The sequence below is a fragment of the Pimephales promelas genome, chromosome 6 (assembly GCF_988280905.1).
Source record: "Pimephales promelas chromosome 6, fPimPro1.hap1.1, whole genome shotgun sequence".
NCBI classification, from domain to species: domain Eukaryota; kingdom Metazoa; phylum Chordata; class Actinopteri; order Cypriniformes; family Leuciscidae; genus Pimephales; species Pimephales promelas.
Window position 1 is genome coordinate 14172562 of NC_142774.1, and position 25496 is coordinate 14198057.

The 25496-nt window shown below is 38.0% G+C and overlaps 1 protein-coding gene across 2 annotated transcripts in view; it reads right to left on the reverse strand.

Moving 5' to 3' along the window:
- Positions 1-25496, reverse strand: part of galntl6 (polypeptide N-acetylgalactosaminyltransferase like 6) — a 251525-nt gene that overhangs the window by 18395 nt on the left and 207634 nt on the right. For both annotated transcript variants that reach the window (XM_039691143.2, XM_039691148.2), the window contains one exon: positions 25142-25325. In XM_039691143.2, the coding sequence (XP_039547077.2) occupies positions 25142-25325 (184 nt within the window). The remainder of the gene's footprint in view (positions 1-25141; positions 25326-25496) is intronic.

A 25496-nucleotide genomic window follows, 5' to 3' on the forward strand; every position in this document is an offset into this window, starting at 1 on the left:
TTTGCAAAAGCGTAAATATCCAACGCACATGGCACCCTTTAACGTCAAATGAGACGCAGATATATTTGGGCAGAAGGCGCCCCCTAGTGGTCTAACCCTTACCCTACACCATACCTAAACTTAACCATAACCGAAGCGTCTCATTAGACGTTAAAGGGTGCTATGTGCATTGGATATTTACGCTTTTGCAAATGCGTTGTTTATGGCGCTTTGGGATGAGAATGCGTTGGATGGATGGATAGATAGATAGATAGATAGATAGATAGATAGATAGATAGATAGATAGATAGATAGATAGATAGATAGATAGATAGATAGATAGATAGATAGATAGAAAGTAGATACTGTAGATAGATAGATAGATAGATAGATAGATAGATAGATAGATAGATAGATAGATAGATAGATAGATAGATAGATAGATAGATAGATAGATAGATAGAATGATGTGATTCCATCACAGGAATAAATTATGGTTTTACAACCATAAAACTGTATTAATGTTACAATATGTCAGTAGTCAAATGGTTTGTACATATTGAGAAAGAGCCAATGGGCATATCGCACCACACCATTCAAAAGCATACAATATAACACATGGAATCACCATAGCATGAATTAATAAGCTCATTTTACTTTCATGCATCTCTTCAGGCTTCTGTGTTTTGAAAGGTGAATCATAATCTACATCTGCAAACAGTCCCTGATGGTAGAATCAAACATAAGCTGCAAGCTGAATTCTGCTAACTGACACGATCAGGCTCATGGTCCAGTCAAGATCACTTGTGGGAAAAACGTTGAGATTTATTGGATAATTCAAGGAAGATCAAAGTGAGAGAGGATTGCTGTTAAGCTGTCAACCACATATGCAGATGAGCTGCTGGTATCCTCATTGTGCTATTTTCATTAATGCTTATTGTGCTTCCAAAACTTGTATGCAGTGGTTTTATCACATGCACTTTTGGGCTTAAGCCTGGCAATGAGGTTTGAGAGGGGATACTGATGGATTTAATGGATATCTCCAGCTGTTCAATTGGGTTTGAATCTTGAGACTTGGCTAAAGCAGTCATGAAGCGGTACAAAGTGTCTGTTGGTAAGTAGTGCAATCTTTTAATAGAGCATGTGGGATGAAATATGGTAATACATGGGCTGGAATGACAGCATGTTTTGGGATTATGGTTATGCATATACTGCTCTTGCACATTGCACAGATGACAGAGAGCCCTGCGTAGAGAGAGGATTAGTGGTGGATTTATTTATTCCGTATTCTGAGCATTGGGAGGGGTAAAGCTGAGATGATCTGGGCAGACACTTTCCGTTGGTGGTTGTGATGCGGGTGGCAGGCCTCATTCACAGTCAGTGAAATTGACAACAACAGTATTACGTACTTGCACCATATTACATCAATGTGTTTGGACGCCCTGTAGGCTGATGAGGGTGTGGCCTATCTGGAGGAGGAAGCCTCCAGGGCGGAGCAAGCTGTGCATGTGGCCAGGGCGGAGCAGGCCTTTCGTGGTGGAGATGACCCTTCGGGCGGCCATGGTGGAGACGTACCCCCCCCCCCCCCCCCAAAAAAAAAAAAAAATGTCCTTGGGAGGAACCACGGGCTTAGGGACAGGCTCAGGGACAGGTTCAGGAGATGTGACGGGAACAGTCTCTGGCTCGGTGTGCATGAGGTAAACAGTCTCTGGCTTGCCTGCATGACTCGGTGGTTATGCGCAGACACGTGAAGAGAAGGCCGAACAGACTTGGCGTGAAGATCAGGCCGATCAGGCATGACGTGAAGATCAGGATTATTGACGTGAAGATCTAATTATTACCAATGTTGAAACATTTGCACTGCTTAGCATTTTTGTTGAAACTGTAAACCATTTTATCAGGATTATTTGCTCAAAAGAACAGATTTTTTGTAACATTATTAATGTATTTGCTGTAATTTTGATTAATTAAATACATCCTTGCTAAATAAAAGGGTAACACTTTACAGTAAGGGTACATGAATTATCATGATTTCATTTATATATTCATGCATGAATTATGCATTCAGTCATGCATTAATATCTCATGAATCATCAGGAACTAACACGAGTTCAACGTTTTTCATTCATGACTTCATGGATGAACAACACCTCAATTAAAACATTAACTAAGATGAGTACATCATCATGAGTTATGATTTATTACGCATGATTATTATGATTTTGTACTGTATCAAATACAGTAGTCATAGTTGTTTTAAAAACAGTAGTTTTAATTAAGTTGTTGTTCATTCACTAGTGTTAGTTCCATTCTCACCCCAAGGCGTCACCTTTGACCATGCTTCAATATTTGACGTTTTAGGCGCCCTTTAGCGTCAGTTACATGACGCGATCCTACGGCGTCATCTAACTGACGCTAAAGGAAAGCGTCTGTTAGAGGACGCGGTTAGGTTTAGGTGTGGGGTGGGGGTAGGGTACACGCGATCCTAGGGCGTCATCTAACTGACGCTAAAGGGCGCCTAAAGCGTCAGATATTGAAGCATGTCCAAATGCTTCCCAAGGCGTCAGTTAGGTGACGCCTTGGGAGTGAGAATGGGCTGCAGTTCCTGATGATTCATGAGATATTAATGCATGAATGAATGCATAATTCATGCAAGAATTTATACATTAATTCATGATAATTGATGTACCCTTACCGAGAAGTGTTACCAATAAAATTATTTATTTCTTCCAAAAAAATAAAATAAAATAAAAAATTGATAAAATAAAAATCTTGCTGCTGTGCCAAAATATCTGTTGTTTCCTTAATTTTTTTTTTTTTTTTTAAATATGCCAAACTGTTCCCAAAACACAGCCTCATATCCAGTTTGGCATCCTCTTTGTTCACTTCATGAAGCTTTCTCAGGATTGACTTAAAGCCAGATTTACTAACCTTTCAAGCCCCATTTGAACAAATCTAAGCGCATGGTCTAAACCACACAGGGCAAGTGCACCTAGGACATATCCAAATTCACTTTTGCCACAGTAGTTTGATGACGGGGAAAAGGGTATGTACGCCCGGCGCATGGTCTAAAAGAGTTGTCCCTATTCTCTTAAAGGGTTAGTTCACCCAAAAATGAAAATTAAGTCATTAATTACTCACCCCCATGCTGTACCAACCCCGTAAGACCTTCGTTCATCTTCGGAACACAAATAAAGATATTTTTTGATTGAATCTGAGAGCTGGATCAGTCCTACATAGACTGCATAAGGGACTGGCTCTTGACGGCCCATAAAGTCATTAAAGAAAAGGTTTAAATATTCCATGTGCCTACAGCGGCTCAATTATAAGTTTATCAAGCGACGAGACTACTTTTTGTGCGAAAAAAAACATAAATAACGACTTTATTCCACTATTCCATTACTTCCTCATGGGCGCATACGCAAGAACTGAGACGAGGACGTTCTCATTCGTCTACTTCTTGTTACCGGCTGCTCACCGCTTAGGAGTTTTACCGCCCCCTACCGTATAAGATGATGTGCTGATATAGCTGGAAGCGCAAAACTTTCTGTTTACAAGCAGAGGAAGATGCGCGCTGTACATACGATTCAATTTCAATTTGCGCCTTATATATGGATCATCATTTTATACAGTAGGGGGCGGTAAAACTCCTAAGCGGTGAGCAGCCGGTAACAAGAAGTAGATGAATGAGAACGTCCTCGTCTCAGTTCTCGCGCATGCAACCCATAATGAAGTAATGGAATAGTTGAATAAAGTTGTTATTTATGTTTTTTTCGCACAAAAAGTATTCTCGTCGCTTGATAAACTTATAATTGAGCCGCTGTAGGCACATGGAATATTTAAACCTTTTCTTTAATGACTTTATGGGCCGTCAAGACAAGAGGCAGTCCCTTTGGCAGTCTATATAGGACTGATCCAGCTCTCAGATTCAATTCAAAAATATCTTTATTTGTGTTCCGAAGATGAACGAAGGTCTTACGGGGTTGGAACAGCATGGGGGTGAGTAATTAATGACTTAATTTTCATTTTTGGGTGAACTAACCCTTTAAAGAGTAATGTGTGTTTTGGGCATAATGTGCAATAAACCAATCAGAGTCTCAGCTCCCATTCCCTTTAAAAGCCAGTTGTGGTCGCGTCATGGCGGATTCACTATTTACATCGCTATTTACTATCTGACTGTAAGCGGAAAAATCTGCTAATGCGCGAGGTAAAAGTGCCCTTGGCGTTAAATTAGCACTGAAAAGGCGTGGACAGGTTTTTTTTTTTTTTGTTTTTTTGTGGCTGTCATTATTGCATATGGATTTTTAGGAGTATCAGTCTCATATATTTCCTATTAAAAATAAATAAATAATGATGTAAAAGCCAAGTAGATGCAGTGGAAACCTCATTGTCAGCATTTAACAAGAATGAAAATTGCAAAGTACTGTTGGTTTCTGTGTCCTCTGGGAACTGGACATAAGCTAAGCGGGGCCAAAATATTATGGATGGTTGAAAGTGAGAGAAAAGAGAGGAGAATGAGCAAGAGAGCAGAGACAAAGAGACAAGCCATAAACAAAAATTGGAGGAATGGGTTTGTGTAAAGACGGCCAAAGTAGATGAGCAGCAATGCGCCAAAATCAATTACTCTCATGTAATACTCTCTGGCCTGCTTCCTTCCGATTTAATAAGGTCCTGAAATATAATAGTCTACTCAATTAAGGCAGCGAACAAGCACTCTACTGGAGAAATGACCGTGTTGCCATTTCCCCCTCCACCGTCAATAACAGCAACTCCAGCAGGTATTGTGGCTTAGTGGAACATGCAGTCCTGGAATGGACATTTGTGTCTTGGCTGTTGCAGACGATGGACTGTGTGGGTGCTTAGCCAGCTCATTGGCTTTGGGGTCTGCCGATGGTTTATTTGATCAGCTGGGCACCCAGCTAGGAGACTCAGGCAGAAAGAAATAGAATCACTTAGACATCCAGAGAAGCAGGAATCAGCGATGGGGATGATTGGAACGACCGATCAACAGACTCCGGGGTAGCTTTGACGACTTGACAAGTGTCTTTGACGACTCTAGCCACAGCTAGGGCTCTTGATTGTATTTGCACGCTTTCGTCTCCCAGTGCGTTCATGCATGCACAATGACACGGTCCATTTAGGATGTGTCTGTTTTTCAACATTCTGTCTCTTATTCAGATGCAGAGGAGAGAGCTGATTACTTCAGGGGGCCGCTCACATGGTGAGGTTGCCGTGTGAGGTAAATATAAGGATGTAGGAACAGCTGCCTGTGGCCTTATTGATTGGCTATTTAGGCACTGATCTGTGGGGAGAGTGAGGGTCGATGTGGTGGAGTGTGTGTGTGACGGAAAGTCAGGTGAATGGAGCAGAGAAACCTCTCAACAGGAATGTTCTGCACCACTGAAGCATACCACCAGGTCAAATACCTTACTACAGAGGAAGAGAGAGATAAGGAGAGAGAGAGAGAGAGATAAAAAGAGAGAGAGAGAGAGGGAGAAAGAAATAGGGGGGCACTCCTGGATATAGACCACCTAGCTAAGTGTAAATCTAACAAGCGGAGCACAGAGCGGAGCTGTTTGATTCTGCCTGGAGCCACGAGGGATTTTATTACGGAAAGACAGAATGTTGTGAGTTCTTTCACTTTAAGATCGCTCTGATACATGGCAGCACAGCATGTTAACAGACTGTAATGCAATGGCATGTCTGAAAGTAGCCACCATGTTTTTTTTAAAAAAGGTTAAGACTATTCGAAGTCTGAAAGAAATACAGAAGTTATTAAGGTAACACTTTATTTTACGACCCGCAAACAACTGTGTAAGTACACTGAAATTACGGTATACGTTTCTGTAATTATAGTGTATTTCCGTGTAGGTATAAGGGAACAATATGTTAAGTTTTGGGTAATAAAGGGGTAACAAGTACCAGTTTAATTTACAGCCCGCAGGAGTTACACTTACCCTGTAACTACACAGAACAAGGGGGTAACAAACGCTACTTACTATGTAGCAATATGAAACAACACTATTTGCACAGTAATAATTGCAGAGAAAGGTACTGTTATCCAAAAAAAAAAAAAAAAAAAGTTTTAATTACACAGTATATTTGCCCTGACATTTAAGTGTCATTGCAAATCAATGGGATAAGGTAAGTACTAATTACCACATGGTACGGTCTAAATTAAAATCATAGCAAAAACAAATTATTTTGACTTAACATTAAGTAATCTAGTAAGAAAAGCCAATAATTTTTTAGCATATATATATATATATATATATATATATATATATATATATTAAGTAATCTCCTAAGAAAAGCCAATAAATTAAATTTTTATCATAGTATATATATATATATATATATATATATATATATATATATATATATATATATATATGTGTGTGTGTGTGTGTGTGTGTGTTTAATTTTTAACCCACAGATGTCAAAATTACCCTGTAACATTGCACAAGAACATATTTTGCCAGAAATGTGATATGTTTTATAAACAACAGATGTACAATTTTTGCCTGGAATATATTAACAGAATAGGTACCTGTTATTTTTTTTAACTAATTAAATAATTTGCTTGTATATCTGCTTGTTACCCCTTTATTACCCCAAACTTAACATATTGTTCCCTTGTATCTACACGGACTATAATTAGAGAAACGTACATCGTAATTTCAGTGTACTTACACAGTTGTTTGCGGGTCATAAAACAAAGTGTTACCGTTATTAGTTTAATCACAAAAAATAAAATCAAACTTTACTAATTCAAAAATGACATTTATAATCAGGAAGACACACATTTGCTCATTATGAGTGAATGTGATAATGTATTGTGGAGAAAATAAAATATGAAGTGTTCCTTTAAAGATATACTGTAGTTCACCCAAAAAAATAAAGTGCCCCTTATGCTATAGCTATTTTAAAGGTTACTAATTATGTTTTGTAGGTTTACATGCATCCAAGGTCAAAAACCACTTTCATTTCAACGCATTCTCACCCCAAGGCGTCACCTTTGACCATGCTTCAATATTTGACGTTTTAGGCGCCCTTTAGCGTCACTTACATGACGCGATCCTACGGCGTCATCTAACTGACGCTAAAGGAAAGCGTCTGTTAGAGGACGCGGTTAGGTTTAGGTGTGGGGTGGGGGTAGGGTACACACGATCCTAGGGCGTCATCTAACTGACGCTAAAGGGCGCCTAAAGCGTCAGATATTGAAGCATGTCCAAATGCTTCCCAAGGCGTCAGTTAGGTGACGCCTTGGGAGTGAGAATGGGCTGTTCATTTTCTCATAAACTACATTGCATATCACCTAATTTCTCAAGGAGACTGAAAACCATTCGTTTGCAAATTCACTCTCTCTAAAACCTCCTTTCTGCGAGCCAACTCTGCTCTTGTCAGACGGCCATGTCTGTTATGGTTGGTTTACCACTTTCAGAACGTGTCAGAAATTAAACGCCCATTACCCTATTTGAATTTCAGCTCTGGAGGCTTCCTTGACAGATTGCTTCAGTTTATCTTTATCAATTCAAGTGCAAAACCTCATCCTTTGAAAGTCCATGCAAAGTGGATTTGTGGCATTGAAAGAATAACACGAACCGAACACTCTTCCAGGCAGCTACAACTACAGCTTTAGAGGATGGGTCAACGTTTATGTAGCCAATGAAGACCATATGTTGGCATTATACAAATTTGTTACATTGATATGTTCGTTTATGAAGTTACAACTATCCGACGACTTGTTTTGGCAGTTCAGAATCGATTCTCTCTTTTAAGAGACAATGAACTTATTTATCTTGCATTTTGATCTTCAAAACTTTGCAGACCATTAACATTCACAAACAGCTGACCCAACATACACAAACCCACAAACACTGCATGAAAGGTAATATTCAGAAAAAAGCATAACAGGGGCACTTTAACATTATGTGATTATTTACTCACTCTCATGTCGTTCCAAACCGGTATGACTTATTTTCTTCTGGAGAACACAAAAGAAGATATTGTGAAGAATGTTTTAAAGAAAAAAAAAAAAAAGTTTGGTTGCCATTGACTTTCATTGAATGGAATAATGCTTTTTTTATTATTTGTTGACTTTTAATTTTACATTACACATATAATATATTAGCCTGACTTTGTCATACTCATATTCTAGTGAGAATATGAGTCTGAAACCACTCCGTAGGGCTTTGATTATGAGGCGTGTCTTAACCGAACCAGGAAAAAAAACCCTCTGCACTCAATTGGATAGTCGGTAAACCTACAACCAATCAGAGCAACACAGTTCAACTACAGAACTTACTTATTTTAGAAGTTAAATAACGAGTGTTGCTTCTTTTACTTACTTCTCTATGAGTGCGACCAAAGGAGAAACCACAACGACCACGGCTTTTCATTACGTCCCATCTTCTTAGCGACCGTCAGAGCCAGCTGATAAGTTACACTTTTTCCGAATCATGTAGGAAGGACGCCAAAAATATCTTTCCAATCGACAAAAGCCTTGATTGCAGTTCTCTGTTCGCCTATTAAAATGAATGCGCTGTCGATTTATTTTACAACAGACGCGACAGTGGACTCTATACATCTCAATTCTCCAGCTGCAGTCATCTCTGAGGGAAATCAGTTAAGCGCTCTTTGATAACGTGATGATTACGTCCTTGCAGATCATCTGTCCATCATCGTATAAAGCCCGCCCTGGCAATTTGATTGGCCCGAACGTTTCTTGTGTGATCATAATTACTCCTCAATGGATCGAGTCCAGACCGAACTTCCCGACCAAAAAAATGTTGTGGGCGGAGTTCGGGCTGGCATCCAGGCTAATAATACTTTAAATATACTTTTACAATTTCATTTTACATGTGAAAAACATAAATCTCGAATCTGCTTAATGCTTTATTTTGTTAGGAAATAGAGTAAAGGCAAGAAAAGGCACTCCTTCTCTCAGATGTGTATCCTATTCAAATATTATATACAAAAATTGTCATAAAATCATACAAATCTAGGAATCAAATAATGTTAACTGACAGCCCATTCTCACCCCCAAGGCGTCACTTAACTGACGCCTTGGGAAGCATTTGACCATGCTTCAATATCTGACGCTTTAGGCGCCCTTTAGCGTCAGTTAGATGACGCCCTAGGATCGCGTGTACCCTACCCCCACCCCACACCTAAACCTAACCGCGTCCTCTAACTGACGCTTTCCTTTAGCGTCAGTTAGATGACGCCGTAGGATCGCGTCATGTAAGTGACGCTAAAGGGCGCCTAAAACGTCAAATATTGAAGCATGGTCAAAGGTGACGCCTTGGGGTGAGAATGCGTTGTAACTGATACATCTTGCGCCCAGATATGACATTAAAAACAGTCAGCGTGAAATGGAAAACTCAGAGTGGAGTTAGAGAGGAGTGATTACAGAATGCTTTGAGCAAGGATTGGAAATTGCTGTCACTCTACATCTCTCCAAACAGTAGGTGCTAAACACACACACACACACACACACTTTTTTCCGTCTATATGTAGGACACTCTGGGGCAGCTTTCTCTCCAGGTCTTGAGGGACTCAGTGGGGTCTCGACCTCTCAGCCCTGTTTCACACTCATTAGCATTCATCACCTTCTCACACACAGCACACATGCCACTTCAATACTGCTCTCATTTCTATTACCATTCAGCATACTGACCTAAATTCACAAGCACATGCCGCACACACACACACACACGCACACACACAAACACACACAGAGAGAGAGAGAGAATGGCTCCCTGAGGACATGCATGCCCTGTGTTGACATGCCCTCTTGGTGGTCTGTTTATTCCACTGAGGCTAATATAAAGCAACACTAAGGGCTAATTGGTGTAGGTAATTCTGTAATGTTTTGTGACTAGGCACATTTTAGATTAATTTTCATTATTCCTCAATTAAATACTGTAAACTCTGGAAACAGACCTCAGGAGAGAGAGAGAGAGAGAGAGAGAAATGTATTTACAAATGAAGAGCTCTTTTCCAAAACGCGTTAAACGACATTTTTAAAAAAAATGAGTTTGTCGTGTCATTCTGCTGCGGACAGAACCCTTTCACTGCTCTATCAACGTTTCATGCCGAATCGCTATATTTCCTTGTTTAAAATGTACTGCAAGATACAGTTTCTTCCCAAGCCGCGATAAGCGCCAGCCCTGTTTTTAGCCTAAACACGATAAATCCTCAAATTCAATGAGCGCTCTACACAATCCAGCACGGCGGCACTCTGAACAGAGGTTTATTATGTTCATTCATTCCTCAAAATGAGTCCTAGTTTTCTAGTCGACTAGTAGTAGATCATTTAAGTCATTTGTATTATCAGTAATCACATATATTGATTTAATTAAATGGGACTACCCTATCTCACGACCAATTCGTACGAATTCGTACGAATTAGCCACCTCGTAAAATTCGTACGAATTCCCGTGAGATCGGGTTGAATGGGAGAGAAACCATATGAGCGTTTTTAATTGCATATTCCGCATCTCAACGTATGCATAAAGCTTGCCACAAAGAACCGGCAAAAGTAATGATTATGCATGAAACATTTGAATTGTTTATTAATAAACTAGTGTTTTCTGTCAGTGTCAGCAACAAAGATAAAGTTGATGATGCTTACTCGCCATCTTCGCAGTGAACGCGCATAGAGAAACGCATACTTCGAATTAGCCTATACATACGCAGAGAGTTGCCAATTTATTTTAGTTTTTAATTGTTTTGTTTAAAAGTAGATATTTAAAGCTTTCTGTAGCTTAGTTCTCAGGCCTGTGTGAGGCAAGCATCGCGGTGTTTCGGTTCATATTATGAGACGCGCTCCGGTTCACCTGCGCGCCTCTGTGTCCTGATTATATTGTCTGATATTTACTTCTAATGTATTAATCCAGTCAATTTGTCGATGAAACATTTATTAAAATGAAGATACAATTTATATGAAACGAAATTTACAAGCTTTCTACAAAACAAAACTTAATAAGTGGTCAAAATCATGTCTGACGCACTCCAAATATTTTCCGATATTGGGCAGCTTTTGAATTTTGATCCTATCTTACTCATCTCATGCGGTTCCCTTTTCATAGCCTACTCAACATAGATGAAATAATAAAAATAAGTAATGTAATATTATTAAAAACAAATGTGAAATGTTTATTTTTTTTTTGTTTTTTTTTTAACTTATATTTAAGCGTCATGCTGCTCCGCTTTGCTCACATGTTATGTAGCCTGTGTGTGTGTGTGCATGTGCTGGAGGGGTGCCCATCCCTTTTTTGAATATCGTTATCATATATTGATCATTTTTAATAATTCGTTTTTTCATGCATATGTTGAAATTGGTATTAATAATTTGTTTTTTTTCATGCATATGTTGAAATTGGTACTATTTGTTTGAGGTTTATTTCGATTTATAGCGTTTTGGAAAAAAATAAAATTAACTTTTAAATTATCATTAACAATATTGTTGTTTGATTTAATAATTATTGTTCAAAATGTTCAGACTGAACCAATAAAACATTTAAACAGGATAATTTGAATATTCACAAAATGTGTGGGTCTAGGTAAAAAATGTAGTTTTCCTGAAAACTATTGAAATGGATTTATAGCGTTTTGGAAAAGAGCTCTTCAAATAGAGTTACAATGACGTTTGCTTTCTCGACTTAATTATTCTGAGAGAGGAAGAGACGAAGGAGTTTGTGCATTGTATTCTAGTTAAATGTGCTGTCAGTCAGTGTGGCTCCATGTGTCTGTCCTCTGCGGATGGGCTCTAAGTTAAATGATCTCTATGCTTTGTGCTCTTCCTAATATAAATAAATGTGTTCAGGCTGGTTGGACAGCCCCTCAGAGCAGTCCGCTAAGTGCAGCCGGCATCGATCCTCGTCTCTCACGACAAAGGATGTGCAAAACAACACAATTTTGGGAACATTTTTCAATAAGCTTCAATTTGTTAATATAGAGGACTCAGTCTCACGAACAATGAGCAACAATGTTTACAGCATTTAAAAACCGAGGTTAATCAATTAGATTAGTTAATTCTTAATCTACTTGTTCATTGCTAATTCATGTTAATTTATAATACATTCATTAATTTTCATTTACACAAACTTAATTGCTGAAATGTTCTAATACATGTAGAGATGTATCAATATTATTAAATGATTTATAAGTATTGTCCATTGTTATTTCATGACACCTATATATTTACCAAATGATGAGTTGGTTGATTGAATGACTAATTGATTAATTGTTGCCAAGGAATCCCTGCCATTAATAAATTATATTTTAAAATACACAAAAAAGTTATTTTAAATCGTAATACTACTACTCAGTATTACTGTTTTTGCTGTATTTTTGATCAAATAAATGCATGGTGGGCAAAATAAAATGATTTGAAAGGTCTTCAACTATGTCGGAATTACCATTGGGTTTGACTGGGCTGCAGCCCATGGGCCCCTTCAATTGGTTTGATTTGTTTATTTATGACAGCCAGAAATGATTAACTGGTGAGGGATATATGAGTGAATGTTGAGGACCAGCCAGGGCTAATAGACTCCAACTGTGAGCTTAGAGGACATAATCAAACGGCATAAACTGGTATTTATCATTATTTCAGATAAAAGAAGAACACACATTATAAATCTGCTCTGATTTATGTGTGATCCCATGGCAACTTTAAAAAGCTCTATTTAGGCTTTTAGCCCAAATGTGTCACGATCCACACTCAGGAAACACAAAAGATCCAATAATGTAGTACGTTTTAATGGGGAAATCTGTACTCACAAAACAGTCCAGGCAGAGCTAAATATCAATCCAAACACAAGTAACAAAGAATAGGCAGAAACAGACCTCAGATGTGGTGTAATAAAAGACAAGGACTCCGTAACAAACACTAAACAAGCAGGGAACTTATACACACAGACCAATGGTGCGTTAATTCATATGCTATGGTAATTATGGTAAATGCCAAAAGCTGACGTGGAAAATGCACATGAACGCCCCCTCATGTGGTATTTACCACTGGGCAACTTGTAGAATATTTTGATGGACGAGTTGCCGAGATGAGATAACCTTTGACCATTTCAAAAAGGCGGAAAGCACCACGAGAGTCTTGATAGGTAAAAAAAAAAAAAAAAAATACTAGAAAATATACAGCATATTATTTACCTTTTGAGTTTTGGTAAATCATTTTCTTGCTGTTGCAGATGACTTAAGCAATCTAAAATAGTTTTAGCTAAATAACAGTTCTGGATCTCCATCTTTTTACCACATTACGACAACAAAAGCACTTGAACGCAACACACTGGTAAATACCAGTTCACAAGTGGAAAATATCCCATTTTCCATAGCACGTGAACGCAGCATAACAATCATAATGGATGACAGATGGGTGTAATGAACAGATGAGAATAAAGGATTGTGGGAAATGCAGTTTCTAATGTGGGGGAAAAGGACCTCCAGTGGTGAACCAGGGAAACACAACCCATACTGTGACAAAATGAGAACAACTTTAAGATATTGATACATTTTCATATGTATGGAGAATGATCATTTCTGGTTATTTTCCTTTAAGTTATGCGAGCTGAAGAGTTTGGAATGCTCTCTCCTGTCTTAATGCCATCACACTATAATGGGACAGAAATGTCATAAAAATGATAACAATTTTATGAGTTCCTGTTTTTTATATTTATAACATAAGCCTATGATATAGGAATTTTCACTCAATCAAGAGTGCTGTTTTTCAGAACATTTGCATGATTGTGATTTTATACAACAGTTCAATAAACAAAGTTATTGAGGTACTTATACACAACCCATTCTGTTTTTGCTCCATCAAATAAAATAAAACTATAAAACATCAGGAACACTGTGTTTGTGTAAGTGTTTTGTTAGTCAAAGAAATCTATGTCTGAACAAATCAGAGTAAATGAGTCAACCCATTCGTAAATGCAGTCTTAATTTAATATTTCTACATTAAAAACGTTATATTTAAATATGAATTTATATAATTATACTAATTACGATAGTGCCACGTCTGAGCTGTAAACAGTATGTGTAAATCCAATGCTTGATTTAGTTTATACTGATTTAATTTGATTGATGGTAGCCATAAAGTGTATCTTTATTCTGTTCAAATTTATTAGTTTACATAATTACATAATGATGTTCTAGTTGAGGTCATTTGTGGTGCCCCCAAAGTCCTGCCCTAACTGGAAATTACATTACACTTTTTTATGGTCTCAAGATACATTTTTAATACTGTATATGGGCTATTTTTAACTTTCTCATTTAAAATAGTACAAATGAAGAGTTCAGATGCAAAAGCCTCTAAGTGCCGTTTGAAATTTTCTTCTAAAATGACCATTTTTATCAAGCTTGTATATTTAAGTTCAGTAATTTCACTTAAATGGCAATGAAGATTACCTATTAATTGTCATTTAAGTGAAATTACTGAACTTAAATATACAAGCTTGATAAAAATGGTCATTTTAGAAGAAAATTTCAAATGGCATTTAGAGGCTTTTGCATCTGAACTCTTCAAATATTGCAGCCGCACACTCAAACAATGCGCAAGATCAATTTATTAGCAAGCTTTCGGTCTTGCGACCTTCTTCAGCCTTTCTCATTTAAAAAAAAAAATAATAATAATAAAAAAAAATTGACGTTGCACTCCAAAATCAATGCAGGATGTGATGCAGTGGTCTAACACATCTATGTCATTTGACATCCATATGATGACGTCTGGCACATTATGAGTTTGTTTTTTGACCTGTTTCTTTGTTCTGTTCAGGTTTGTGTTCCTTTGTTAACCTTCAAGTCTGTTAATTAGTTCAGTTGTCCTCCATTCTCTCTATATGTTTCTATGGACACTAATTGATTAGTTTCCTCAGTTCATGTGTTGTGTTAATTATCTAGTTAATTTCTCCCTCTATAAGTGTATATAAGCCCTCAGATTGAGTTAGTCTTGGTTCTGGTATTAGTCGTGTTTAGTTGTTGTGTAGTGCTCTCTCCTACGAATTCCAATATTAATAAAAAAATAACCTTTCTTTGGATCTTGATTCCTGCTTCCTGCAAGTGTCTGAACTCTGCTATTGCTGTATAGTGATTTAAACAGGGTTTGTGTAAAAATGGTACAATGCTGTCAACACTAATAATACCACAACTGTTGAAAATATCTAAATGCTAAAATGCTGAACACACACACACAAATGTTTAATAAAAAAAATCTAGTTAACCTTCATGACCCATTCCTAATTCAAAGCATTTCTGACAGAAAAAGAAAACAGGACCTAATTTTTGCATTAGCTTTATTCTGGACACCACTTCTCTAAGCTCCTCTTTCTCTTTCAATCATGGACAAAAAATGCCAGCCTCGCAGATGCCAATCACAATTTGCATTCAAGGCCCGAGCAACATAAATCCAATTAAGTTCTCCCCAAATACAACATTTATGAAGCTTAAATGTCTTTGTGGAGCAAGGAGGACACAGACTGAGGAGCTCATCAGCTTTTCCTCTTTCTCTCTCTCTCATCATCCCCGCTGTCCCTGTGATTTCCATAAATATAAATCCACTATTTACTCCCCTCACTGGCAAATTCAGCAGGAAGATTTCTATTCTCAGTAGAAAAGACCATTCCATTTGGTAATGCCCAATCTTGCTTGAATGGGGGCTGGAAGTTGAGCGAGTTCCAGCATAATCGTCGCTCTCTGAATCCTATTGTGCGGCTGCGTATTAAATGGTAAAAGACTCACGAAACTGTGGGGGAGTTAGAAGAGATTTTAGTGGGAAATGATTTCCAATGTACTTCCTTTTACGTCAAGGTCAGAATATGCATAAAGCGAAAGAGACACAGAAAGAGACAGAGGCGGTTAGACGGAGAAAGGATCGAGTCCAATGTCATCTATCATGCTTTCCAGGAATCCCATTATACCTGGACAGAAAACTTAATACATTTGCACATTTCTGTGAGTTCAAGGTGTCATACACGCCAAGCAAGGGCATATGTTTGGAAGGCAAGACCGTGAATGACTACTAAACCATATGTGCACCATAAATACATTATTCATTTCCTCCTTTGAGGAAGGCTGAAGATAGGGGACAATGTGACCCCATTATAGAAAGCCATCTCTAATGAATAAAGGGCCAATAAGGTCTGTAATATATGGAAATATGATTGTGGCGTTATCCTCGTCATGCCGGCTTGAGAGTCTCCTCATCCTAGCCAGAAGGGGGCGAAGTGAGGACAAGGATTCAACTTTAGCTGGGAGTTCCGTGTAGGTCGCAATAGATTCGCAGGCTGGGGTTATAATGTGATTTAACCCAGCGGCTAATGCATGTCACAAGTTAGCAAGCTGGATCATTCGTTGCGCTTCCTTTAACGCCAATGCGTTGGGTTTACTACTCTTTCTTCTTCTCTCAATCAATCAGAAAGAAGTCGGGGAAGAAAGCTCTGACTTCTCAGTGGATCAGTCATTGCACAAATGAGCTGTGATCCAGATAGAGGGCCCGCTTTCATCTTGTAACAGGCGGTAAGATCTATATTAAGGCTTCTTAGCTGCGTACGCTTCGCACATGTGAATACGCCAGGCTGGCTTGCTCAGCCAGCAGTCGAGGCAAAAGGTAATAAAGTATTAAAATAAAAGGATGGGGGATTTCGAGAGCCAGAAGGATTCTGTTCCACGGTTGGAGGGAGGCTGGCAGGAGAGACTCATTACGTACCCGTCTCGTCGCAAAGTCTTTTGCATCTCTCTTTCAGTGCCGATGTCTCACAGAGAGCAAAAAGCGTGCCTGGAGACTGAACGGATGCATTTTGTCTTCCCCTCCTATATGCTTCTTTTTCACCCTCATATCAATGTCTCAGTCTTCTCCTTTAGAAGTAAACTTAACAAATTGGCGGAGGAGACAATACCCCTCTAGCAACGCGGCTCTGATGGAGGAGTCTCAGCCCACGCGAGAGGCTTGAGTGCGCGACGAGAGAGACGTCAGCTTAACTTTGGCTTGTTAACTGCTTTAGGCAGATGTTATGCACTGTAGGGGGACTTTTCACAAAGAATTGAAGAAGATGATAAACAGCATACAGGGGACTTAGGACGGCCTGCTTACACCAGACAGAGTTAAACAGAACTGTTTGTGACAGTAAACACATCGAATGGAAGGCAACAAATCTCTGTTGTGGTTTGCAATATGTGTCAAAAAGCCCTGGGTCTGCAGAATGGTTGGAATTTATAAACCCCACTAAAATGTTTGCGGGTTTGGTGTCACATTCATGAGTAATGTTTTTCAGCAAATGTCTCCACTGCCTTTCCTGTGAGTCAAAGAGAGTGAGTGTGGGAGAGTACAGATATGCAGGTCAGAATAAAGTGTGAGCCAGAGTTGCATTTTATTGGTAGCATAGTGTGAAATAAAAACACTGGAAGTAAAGGCATTTCTCACTAATATCCCACGAAGAGAGCTCAGGATTTGCATCCTACTGATCCAACTATCCCTGTTATCTCTCCTCAGAGACTGACATGTAATGAGAAATGTCTCCTACTCAGAGTGTATTATGTAAGATATGAAGAATATTACTTTCTGTATTGATTTTGTGTAAGCATTTCCCCAGCTTTGATTTTTCATAAGCATTTTCTCCAAATGACAAATCACTAAATGAATAAAACTTGACTCGCTAGAGAAACCAAATCCCTGGTTCATACGCTCAGATTTGAGTTGTTTATTACTTTCACTTCATATAAGCACATCAAATTAATATATAAAAGGGGTTTTATTTCAAATACATAAAACCCCACTGAATACTGTTCAAAGTGTGAATACTGATTAATATCAATTTCTCTATTCTAAATCTAGTTTGCATGTGAAAAACACAAATTTATATAATAATTGTATATAAATTCATTTAAATCAAAATGAAGGAATCTTTTTTTCTTGTCATTTGGTTCATTCAACGAACAAAATGAACGAGTTGACTCTGGAAAAGATTTGTTCATTTTGATAAACGAGTTTGAACGTGCAGAGCAAGGCGAACATTTGAGCTTATAAAACTTAAACTTTGTTATTTTTTTTTTTTTAAATGAGCTATCGTTTCACTTGATAAGACCCTTATTCATCATCTGAAATCATTTAAATCCCTTTGAACAGTTTGCAGTTTGTACTGAAACTGTCTTTTGAACCTTGAACCGTTTGGTTCCCATTGAAGTCCATTATATGGAGAAAAATCGTGGGTAACACTTTATAATAACTGCACGCTAATAATCATTAGTTAAGCATGAGTAAACCATTAATTCATCATTCATAAAGCATTAATAGACATTAATAAGCAGTTCATAAATACAGCTATAAATGATTTCTTCTTGATTTAAAAGCATATCTATAATTTGTTTAATAATTGTATTTTCATCCTTTATTAATGATCAATTTATCATTTCTAAATGAAGAATTGCATTTTATATGAACCAGTTATTTAAGAGTTTTCAGTGGTTCATTCGATTACTTAGAGCGAGTAAGTAAATGATTAATAAACTATTTAAGTTTTAACTTATTATTCAGACATATGGTTACTTAATGTGTTAATAAATGCTTTATTAACATGTATTCATGCTGTAATTAAGGGTTAATTTGGGTAGTTATAAAGCATTTAGTAGTGGTCAGTTAACTATGTTCATGAGCTCATCTGAGGACTAGTCATGCCTTGTAAAGCATTTTTAAAGGCTGTTAAATATTTCTATGTTCTGTATCACTGCGTTGTGTTTGTTACATTTTACTGTTTAGAAGATTGACGAGTCTTTAAATCACCTTTATAAATGATTTACAAAGCATGAATAGTCCTCACTTTAGATTAGGTCACAAAAATAGTTAACTGACCACTACTAAATGCTTTATAACTACCTGTATTTACTAAATTTACTTACACTTTCTAAGTGATCTTATGAATGACTGACAACTCTTAAACAACTGGTTTGTAAATAACTCTATACTTCATTTAGAAATTATTAATTGATCATTAACAAAGTATGAAAATACAATTATTAAACGCATTATAGATATGCTTATAAATCAAGAAAAAAGCATGTATAGCTATATTTATAAACTACATTTTAATGTCTATTAATGTTTTATAAATGATGATTTAACTGTTTACTCATGCTTAACTAATGATTAATAGCGTGCAGTTATTATAAAGTGTTACCAAATCCTGGAATGTTTTCATCAAAAACCTTCATTTCTTTTTGTCTGAAGAAAGAATAACAGAATAACAATAACATCTTGGATGACATGGGGGTGAGTAAATTATCAGCAAAAGTTTTTTTTTTAAAGGGAACTACTCCTTTGAGAGAAAGAAAAATTCTTTCATTCAGACAGAAAATATATGATACTTTCGCTGGAGAAAAAAAAAAAGCTGACAGAAAGAGGGAGATTTCTGTCTGCCTTTCTAAACATTCAAGGCATGCGTTGGTCACATGTAGTCAGTAATGCTGACAGCCTGGCAGAGTTAAATAGATATAAAGAGGTGTGTTTGATCCCTGACAGGTGGGTTTGGGTTGAGCCAGTGACTGCAGAAAATATGACATGCCCTCAGGGCTTGGAGGAGGAGTGGGATGCTGGATGAACTACTGTGGGCCGCACTGGCCACAGCAAAAAGAAGAACCAGCAATCTGAGAGGAAGGAGAGGTCTGGATTCCACAGAAAGTCACAGAGGTCTGCGGATAAAGCCTTGCAACTTCCCACTAATGTTAACATTCTAATCCACATGTGTGAAGCAGCAGTCATGAATGGCTGCTTGTAATACTGTGTAAGTTTGTGTCTTTGTGTTGGTATAAGCAAGTGAGTGAGTGAGTCTTCACTCAAGACCTCTGCAGAGTAGATCCAGTCCGCCTTCACACATAAACACAAACACACACACACACACACACGCACACTGCCACACTCAGGAAAGCTGATTTTCTCAAGACCTCATATCTACCACAAAAAATAATCCACAGCTTAATGCCTGGTATGGCTAGTCTGGGGGGCAACGTGTTGTGATGTGATAGGGGACCGACAGACAGAGAGACAGACACGTCTTGTAAGGAGGGACTGAAGTTTTTCGCTATCTTCGTGGGAACACTCTGTGATTCCCAGCCGGAGCTGGAAAGATGTCGTTGTTTGGTTAAAACTATAAAACAGAAGTTAAGACTAATGACTTAAAATGACATTTGTCAAATAAAAATAAAAGAATACAAAGTAAAATAAAATAAAACAAAAAAGTGATTCTTTCTGGCAATTAATCAATTAATTTTCAGGAAATAGATCAAAATAGTATGTGTGTCAGGATTATGTTCAGTTTCATTGTCTTCTGTTTAATTTTTAGTCATGGCTTTCTTTGTCACTTTGTCACGATTAGTTTACTAGTTTACCAGCAGCCAGTGTTGTAGTCGAGTCACCAACTGTCGAGTCCAAGTCGAGTCTCGAGTCCCAGTGTTCCAGTCCGAGTCCAAGTCCGAGTCACCAAAGAAGAGTCCTAGTCGAGTCCAAGTCGAGTCACCATTACCCAAGTTCAAGTCCGAGTCGAGTCTCAAGCTCCCAGTGCCTACATGTCTCCACTCTGGCACCTTTAAAGAGTTTGAAAATTTTTTGAAACGTTTTATAAATGGGTGTGATCTTTGAAGGATGAACAAACAATGTTTTGGTCATCACATTAAACATATCTTTTTAAATATAATACTATTTGAGTTTTGAAGTGCTGGAAAAAAGAGGTGTGATGTATGCTACCTTTTTTTTGCCAAACTTCCATGGTTACAAATTCATGTTACTACTTTAAATCCAAGGTGAATGTTGCTGATTTGTGGACTTAAAACCTATAACTAGTTAATTCGTTCACACCACGTCGGTTAATAACAGAGAAATGTTAGAACTTCTCACTTTTCTCCTTATATTATATATATTTATTATTATTAACTGTTGGCAAACTAAAATTGTTTGTAGAATTTGTCAAATTCTTATTTTTACCTGGGTGCACTTTCCCATATTGTTTACTTGTGTAAGCAAAGGCAGCTGGAACATTTATTAAACGTGTAGAATACTTTCCAAACCATTGCATATAGTTTTATAAATTCAGACATTTGTGATATATATATATATAAAAAAAAATAAAAAATAAAAAATAACATTGTCTTTTATAATCGATTGAACACGGAGCAGTTTTTCCTGTGAGTGAGACTGGAAAACCCGTAGTGGACGAAAGCGGACTGATAACAGAACGTTTAGAGTGCAGAGAGGAACGTGCTTTTGCTCCAGTCCTGGCTTTGCGTCCGCGCCATTAGGGGGAGCTCAAGATCTGTCTCGCATACACACTCGCTCTAGATTAATTTGCGGTAAAACTAGTCGATCGTGAGTGGCTCAACAGGTAGATCTATAGATAAACTCATCTTTCAGGCATTTGACCGGCCGGGTTGACACTTCAGCGTGAGAAATCGGGGGAGCCTCACACTCAATGCATGAGAGTTGGCAACCCTAGTGCCGCTTGATCAAGATCGGCTCGCGCTGCACTGTTGTTGATGGTCCAAACTGATAAAGGTTTCGTTCCGATTTCATTACGTATGCCATTTGATGTTGCACAATGTTAGGTGGTCGCGCCAGTGCAGATTTTGGTCGGCAGGAAAAATGGTTCAACTCTGAACCAAAATGGTTCGGTTTGTAATGCGAGTCTGAGTCCAAGTACGAGTCATCAGTCCACGAGTCCAAGTCGAGTCACGAGTCCAGAGAATGGAGTCTCGAGTCGGACTCGAGTCCAGAGAATAAGGACTCAAGCCCAAGTCCGGGACTCAAGTGCCAGCAGGTATATCACCATGTAGCCCAAGACTGGTTGCACACTGAAGCTAAGCTAAGCTAGCTGAGGCTATGTTTACATGGAAACGATTCTGAAGAGAAAACGCAAAAGTGGCGTTGCGTCATCACTTTTTATTCTGCGTTTAGACGAGCGTTTTGTGTGGGAAATCCGTGTGCAAATGGTGACGCAAAAGTGTGTGAAATTCAATGTAGTATGCACTCCAGGCGGCTAGGAGTGCATACAACAACAACACCAAGTCCACGTGCCTGCGTACAACCTTCACTGTCAAGCAGACTTTTGCATTTTTAATGTTTACACGGGAACCCGGTGGTGGAGCGTTTTTAAGATTTCCACTCTGGAGGATGGTTTCACTTTTTTGCGTTTTTAAGCCTCAAAAATGTCGTCGCCGTGTAAACGAAAGGCACATCTGATCAAATATTTTTACGTTTTCACCCGCGAGCGTTCTCGTGTAAACGGGGCCTGAGTCTGGTCAGTACTAGGATAGGAGACCTCCAAGGAAAACAAGGTTGCTGCTGGAAGTCAGCAGGCCTTTATGAGGCCCGCAGGGGGCGCTCACCCTGTGGTCTGTGTGGGTCCTAACGCCCCAGTATATTGACGGGGACACTCTACTACAGTCGATCTCAATCTGGGGATCCACAACTCTGCACAGTTTGTATGTCTCCCTCATTTAACACACCTGATTCAGATCATCAGCTTGTTAGGAAAGAGCTCTATTAAAGGGTTAGTTCACCCAAAAATGAAAATTAAGTCATTAATTACTCACCCCCATGCTGTACCAACCCCGTAAGACCTTCGTTCATCTTCGGAACACAAATAAAGATATTTTTGATTGAATCTGAGAGCTGGATCACTCTTCCATAGGCTTCCTAAGGGACTGGCTCTTGACGGCCCATAAAGTCATTAAAGAAAAGGTTTAAATATTCCATGTGCCTACAGCGGCTCAATTATAAGTTTATCAAGCGACGAGACTACTTTTTGTGCGAAAAAAAACATAAATAACGACTTTATTCCACTATTCCATTACTTCCTTATGGGCGCATGCGCGAGAACTGAGACGAGGACGTTCTTCTCCTTAGACTACTTTTTGTTACCGGCTGCTCCGCTTAGGAGTATTACCGCCACCTACCGTATAAATTTGCGGGTGAATTTATGTGATGTAAATCTAACAGATCCGACTCTCTGAATTGTGGTGCCAACTCACATAGCATTATATATCAACTAACATGAACATTATAAAGGATTTAAATGATTAAACGCACATCTCAACCCTATCCCTACTACTAAACCTAACCATACCCATAACTTATCAATGAATCATGGGGAAATGATGAGTGAATTACACTCACCTAACCCTGGTTTGTAAACCTAAACTTGACATAAACTGTAAACGTATCCCTCAAATCTGATTGGTTGATTGGAATGTTATTCCAGGATCAATAAAGATGTTGATCCAGGAACATGTTGTACTTGGAGAAATCACGTTTTCCATATATACACTACGTCTTCAGTGTCTCTTAATCTTTCAGAAATCATTCTAATATTCTGATTTGATTTCTTTTTTCTTATTTTTTCAGGACTGTTTGATGAATACAAAATCTTTTGTTTTATATAGGCTATATATACATGTGTATATGTGTATTCATCAAAGAATCCTGAATAAAATATATACAAGCATATACGTACGTGACAAGCATAACGCGCCACCATTGAAATAATAAGATATAACATTCTAAAATAACAGTCGCCTTAAAAAAAAGCTAGTATTTTTTTTTTTAAATTTACGTGCAAAATGGTAAAAGTGGCAAGTGATCCGTTTCCACCCCTCCTTCAACTTCCTCCACAACTCAATGTTACAATATGTGAGTCACTTTATATGGATGACATATTTGAACATTACTTTTCTCATTTGCACTTAACAAAATAACAGCTCTTTTACCCATTGCATCAAATGTCTGACACCAGACCATTATAAAACTAAACAGATTAGTAAAATAACTGATTCAATATTTCTCAAACAGAATCAATTTACTCAAATTGTTTCATTTGAAAGGAAGCTACTTGCTGTGTGTGTTTGTCACCCACAGTGATACCCACTGTTTTGAAATTGAGAGAATGATTGTAATAATGGGCATTTTAGTAATTATCATTAATGATAATTCTAAATATCAAGTAAAAGGAACACATTTCTGCTTACAGTAAGTATAGATGACCTGAGAATCTGGTTGCATTCTGGCTGTGAGGGTATTTCAGAAACAAACAAACAAATAAATAAATAAATAAATTGTGAAAATCTGCTCTACTGTTTGTGAAGTTGAAGGTTAGAGAGCATAACTAATTCTAACTAATTCGGAATCATGGATTGACATGAGATGTGGTGGAAAGGCTGGTAAAAAAAAGTGCACATGCACTCTATATGAAATATGAATATGGAATGCACTCCATACTCTGCCATTCCATACTCAATGGCAGAGTATGGAAATGAAAGACATTGGATTAAGGTTCCTGGCAATCAATTGAGGGTTTCATAAGTGCAGGTCACCGGTCATAGTGACATTTCTCTTCTATTCATGTGCAATGCAGGTTTAATGATGTCAGTCACAATAATTTTGAAACATACTGGCAGATCAAAAGATTAAGTAAATTGGAGAGTGATCAATAAAACATTTAAAAAAGGCTAAACAGAATTTCAGAAGTGGCATGAAACACAAATAACACAAATTGATTCTCCAATGCTTTTCTTGAAAGAAAAAGACAGAGTGAACACGTATATGTATTTATTTTATTCAGGATTCTTTAATGAATACACAATCTTTTATATAATATATAGCCTATATAAAACAAAAAAACTTTGTATTCATCAAATAATCCTGAAAAAAAAAAACAAGAAAAAATAAATCAAAACAGAACATCAGAATGATTTCTGAAGGATTAAGAGACGCTGAAGATTCATACGTTAGAATCGTAGTGTATCTGAATGTCATTTCTCCAAGTACAACATGTTCCCGGATCAACATCTTTATTGATCCTGGAATAACATTCCAATCAACCAATCAGATTTGAGGGATACATTTACAGTTTATGTCAAGTTTAGGTTTACAAACCAGGGTTAGGTGATTCTACTCATCATTTTCCTATGAGTTTAGTGATAGTTTACGTTATGGGCACGGTAAAGTTTAGCAGTATGGATAGGGTTGAGACTAAATATTTGGACAGGAATGTTGTTCCAGGATAAACAAAATATGTTGGTCCAGGAAAATGTCTCAGTGGCCGTGTATATTCACTCTATTGTTGTGGCCATTGGGATGTAATGGTCAAAGACTGATTTTACTTACTGATATGGATCACTGGGGTCTGGTCCTTGTAGCTCAGGTGGAATGGGAATACGTTTGTAGTACATCTCCCAGTCAAACGCTCCCCTCATGGCATCACCTGCCTGCGCCTCGTATCCAAAGTGGTTATGGTCGATCACGTCTATCATGGGACAAACAATGGTTTTGGGGTTCTGGGCGATCTGGTCTGTAGGCAGAAGGCAAGGCGAGAAAAGGAGAGGGAAAATTAGGCAAAGCGATAAATCTATAATTTCTGTCTCCTCGCCACACTCCGTGGAGAAGAGGAAAGAAGAAAATAAAGGGGAGGCAGTGCATCTCAGGAGACTCCCTCCTCTCCTGTATCACTTGCTCTCCTTCG